The sequence below is a fragment of the Bison bison genome, unplaced genomic scaffold (genome assembly GCF_000754665.1).
Source record: "Bison bison bison isolate TAMUID 2011002044 unplaced genomic scaffold, Bison_UMD1.0 scf7180017864527, whole genome shotgun sequence".
Taxonomy (NCBI): domain Eukaryota; kingdom Metazoa; phylum Chordata; class Mammalia; order Artiodactyla; family Bovidae; genus Bison; species Bison bison.
The window spans coordinates 1,876,389-1,880,950 of NW_011495078.1; the positions used below are offsets into that span (position 1 = coordinate 1,876,389).

The following is a 4,562-nucleotide window of genomic DNA, read 5'->3' on the forward strand; positions in this document are numbered from 1 at the left end:
GACAGCAGCCCACACGTTCTTGCATTCCCAGAAGCAGCTGTTCCTTAGTGTGATTTGTGTCCCGTTTCATGAAAGAAATTCAGAATCTATTTGTGTCCTGGTTTATGAAAGGGATTCAGAATCTAAATGTAAGTGGATCCCTGTTAGAGAGACACGCGGATTTAGTCGGTTAAAAGTTTTAGTTTTCAATTGTCGGTTGTATCTTCGGTATCTTGGTGCAAGTACTTTTCTTTCTTGAGGTCGAGCTCTTGAAGGCAGAGACTGAATCTCAATGATTCTCTCTGCACAATCTCCAGCCAGCATCCATCAGTGGCAAGCAATATGTGCGATTTATCATATAACACATATTATGATTGATCACTCAGAAACAGCAGCAATTGAAAAAATATCTTGGCAAAGCCTCCCCCAGATAGTTAAACAAAAGTTTTGAAATTGTCTCAGCAAGTCCCACAAAGAAACTGAAGTCACATACTTAGCGGAAAAAAAAATGACAGGTTAAATGGTGTACCCGAAACTCAAGCTGAAGACTGAAAGCAAGTCATTCTCTTTGAGTTCCCATTTCTTTCTCAAAGATCTAATGCTAATTCCCCAAGTTCACGTTCTTAATAATACAGATTATGCCATAACACGAAGTGCACTTCAAACCAGCCAATTTAAGAAGTTGGTGAAAGGTTTTCATAACATGGAATTATGAGCACAAAGAGCTCATAATACCCTGTCACGGAACACTACAACTTACAGCACAAAGGTTCACGTGCCTCTTAAACGAGAAAATGTCAAAGAAACGAAAAGTACCAAGGGCACGGTGAGAGCCCAGTGCAGGGCTCGCTGCCCAGGCTCTGCCCACAGACGGGCCACGCTCGCAAACTCGAGGGAAGTCGGAAGAAAGGCCCAGCCCACACGACTCGTGTGTTATAACCGAAAGGATGGAAAGAGGCTCAGCCCTCGCCTCCATGCAAAAAATGACATACCCACTTGTAGAACAATGAGCCCTCTTCAAGGACAGAAAATTCCTGGGTTTGTGTTCTTTTCTAGGTTCCTTAGAGACACCAGTAATTTAGGTGCTGAAAAGAATAAGGCTTATTTTTCAAATAAGTGATAGGTGATGGTACCAATTTACACTATGTCTCAAATACAAACATTTACAAGTGGCCAGCTCCCACCACGAAATTCTGATGAGAAGATGCTCAGAGACGGAACAGATGAAAGAAGAAAAAGCATCAGCTTGAGTTTCTGTTCTCTCGCTGGCTGCGATCTTCCTTGAATGATCCGTGTCACTGCTTCATGCTATTAGGGCTCCATTTCATTAGGATGTGAGCACACAGGGATGATTAACGGCCAAAACGACGAACCGATGCTGGGAAAGACTGAAGGCAGGAGGAGAAGGGGACGACAGAGGGTGGCATCACCCGCTCAGTGGACATGAGTTTGAGCACACTCCAGGAGTTGGTGAAGGACAGGGAAGCCTGGCGTGCTGCAGGCCATGGGGTCGCAGAGTCAGACACGACTGAGCGACTGAACAGCAGCAGTGACCTGTCCTGGGACTTGACCTGGGAGTTTAATGTCTTTTGCATCTTTATATATAGAAGATTGAAGAGCAAACCCACTACCCTTGGGTGTTAAAGTTCCCTGCTTTTAGGAGCTTCCCACAGTACACGTCTCAGAAAAACTAAGCTGCATATGGGCTTAGGACACCAACATCCTCTAAGAAGAGAAACTCCATGATGGAGACGAAGTGAGCCAGACTGGCTGCTCTCCACACAGTGAGATGTGTCCAACCACCAAAACCGCAAAACGGCAACAAAAGGATGGAAAATGCCAGAAGCAGCAAATTACGGTCGGCTGGAAGCAATCAGAGGCGACTGTCGAAACCACAGCGGCTGACGTGGTTGACAGCAGCTCGGGGCAAACAACAGGCTGAGCAGAAAGCTTCGCGGGAAAGCCTGGGGAGCGGTCCGTCTCCAGGGAGACTTGGAGAGCTGTGATGCAGCCCTTGGAAGGCAGGGAGCAGCCCTAGGAGAGCAGAGGCGGTCCCAGGCTCACCCTGCTGGCTGAGCTTCAGGTTCCGTGCAAGCAGGAAGCGGAGACTAAGGCAGAGCTGGGGACCACCTGGGTGACACGGGGTCCCGGCCCACACACAGGGCCCTTGGCAGAGACTGGGAGATGATTATTTCCGGGCATCTACGGAGGTTTCTGTCCAGACACTAGCTGACCACTAGGCTAACCAAAGAGAGTCTTCAGTGAGCTTCAAAGAAAACAGACGCTACAGAATCCACTTAGAAAAGTACTGTTAGACAATGACCCAGCCCCAGTGAGAGGTTTAGGAGGCAGGGGAACCTGGTTTTCAGAGTCACCACATTATATAATTTAAATGTCTGGTTTTCAACAACAACAAAAAAGATATGACACATGCAAAGTAACACGAAAATATGGCCATTGTACATGATATGAAAAAGGCCATCAATAGAAATGGTCTCTCAGGAAGCCCAGATATTAGGCTTACTGGGCAGAGACTTTATTTTAAACAGGCTCAGAGAACTAAAGGCGGCCATATCTGAAGGACAGAGTATGAGAATGATGTCTCACCAACAAAAAGAGAGAAATTATTTAATTAAAAAAGGAACCAAATAGAAATTCTGAGGTTGAATGTATAATCCTGGAAACTAAAGTCTCACCAGAGGAGCAAACTGGTCGATTTGAGCCACAAAAGAAAACAGTTGGCAAAGCCAAAGATAGGTCCACCAAGAGCGTGCGGTCTGAGGATCAGAGAGAAACAGAGTCAGGACGAATTAGCAGAGCCTCAGAGATCCGTGGGACACCAGCCCAGTCGTGTCCAACGCTGTGCGACCCCACGGCCTGCAGCACGCCAGGCCTCCCTGTCCATCACCAGCTCCCGGAGCCCACTCAAGCTCATTCGTGTCCATCACGTCGGTGATGCCATCCAACCACCTCAGCCTCTGTCGCCCCCTTCTCCTTCTGCCTTCAGTCTTTCCCAGCATCAGGGGCTTTTCCAATGGAGTGTCCCAAATATACAGCCTCTTTTCTGCCTCTTTTTTGAGCCAAACTGATGCCTCTTTTGACCTAAGTACCAAATCTTCACCCCACGGGAAGACACTGCTCCCCATTTGACTGAACCCAGATCTTGCCAATGCTTTAGCTTCTTGAACTGTTTTGCCTAGAACATCACTTTCTTGAAGGCGCTGGAGTGACGTTTTAAGTGGGACTGCCTGCCCCCTGGGGCAGTGGCTTCCCAGCTCCAGGAACGAGAAGGCAGGTCTTGGGGGTGGGGGGCTGAGCCCCCCTGGGACCAGAGAGGAGACCTGGCGGGCCGCAGAGCACAGCATGCCCCCCGGGGGGCAGGGGCCCGGGATACATTTCCCAAAGCGTCCGAGCTGTTGAGGGTCCGCAGCCAGTGCCCGGGGCTCTTTCCTGCGTCTGATGAGGCCTCCTGCAGACTGCCTGTTCCCGAGACCGTGTGCCCTTCCCCAAAGTCCTCAAGCCCTCACCCCTCCTTCTAAAAGGGAGGCATACGGGCCAGGAAAATGCATGTACCACCAAGTGGAGCTTGAGGGCTCAGAGACACTAATCCAGATGAGCAGAGGCAGAAAATCCAGAGAGCGCCGTGGCAGCGTCCCTTGGGGTCCAGGCATCGTGGCTCACCTCCTCCTCCCCACCCCCCACCTGCTTCAGGCCGCCCCCCGAGTCCTGCTTCCTGGGGTGCCCTCCACACTGCCTGGCCTGGGGGTGTGGCCACTCCCCGGCTCAGGCCCCCACCCTCCCGGGCATCCCTGCCAGTCTCACCCTGACCCCCAGGTCCGTCCCCGGGCTCAGGATGGGGAGCAGAGCTGTGTCGGGTTGACGTCTTATTCTGACCCTTGACGGTGGCCCGTCCTGGGCCCTTGCGGCCGCGACCCCCACCGGGTCAGGTGTGTCCCTGCGCACCGTGCAAGGGGCCCCGGCCCGAGCCGGCTCTTTCTGTGGACCCAGGGGCTCCAGCTCAGCCTTCTACACCCCCAGGATGGAGGGAGCTCAAAGAAACCCCTGCAGTAGCGCGTAAGCCCTCCAGGCAGTGAACGTTCCCCGTGGCTGAAGGCCCCCAGCCAGCCCCTCCAAGCACTCTTTTCTGGGTGGCACCAAGCAGGGTGATGTGGCCAGGGGACGTGGAAGGAGGCCCGTCCAGCAAGGGGGACCGGGGCGAGGCAGGCAGGCCGTCCCAGGCCCGCGGGGGCTCTGCTGTCCCAGGCCCGGGGGGGCGTACTCACTGGGCACAGCCTTCTCGTAGCAGATGCCTTTATAGAAGCAGCAGCCAAGCTCCTTGCAGCGATCCCTGCTGACGTTGTAGTCACATATGTCGTACAGCGGGATGTCGCACACTGCAAAGCAGACATAAGGAGGGCATCACCTGCGGCTGCAGCCCCCGTGGACTCCGAGGAGTGCAGGGCAGGGACTCGCGGTGGGTTTTGCTACGGTCTTCGCTGCGTGTCACACAGACCTCACTCTGAGAGTCCGATCTGGAAAGAATGCAATTTCTGAACAAATTAGCGTCAAGTTAATTACACAGG

At 52.4% G+C, this 4,562-nt stretch overlaps 1 protein-coding gene across 1 annotated transcript in view; it reads right to left on the reverse strand.

The window, feature by feature from the left end:
* TEX29 (testis expressed 29) overlaps positions 1 to 4,562 on the reverse strand; it is a 10,121-nt gene that overhangs the window by 4,179 nt on the left and 1,380 nt on the right. Inside the window, exon 2 of the mRNA XM_010831454.1 lies at positions 4,263 to 4,373. Coding sequence (XP_010829756.1) covers positions 4,263 to 4,373 — 111 coding nt within the window. The remainder of the gene's footprint in view (positions 1 to 4,262; positions 4,374 to 4,562) is intronic.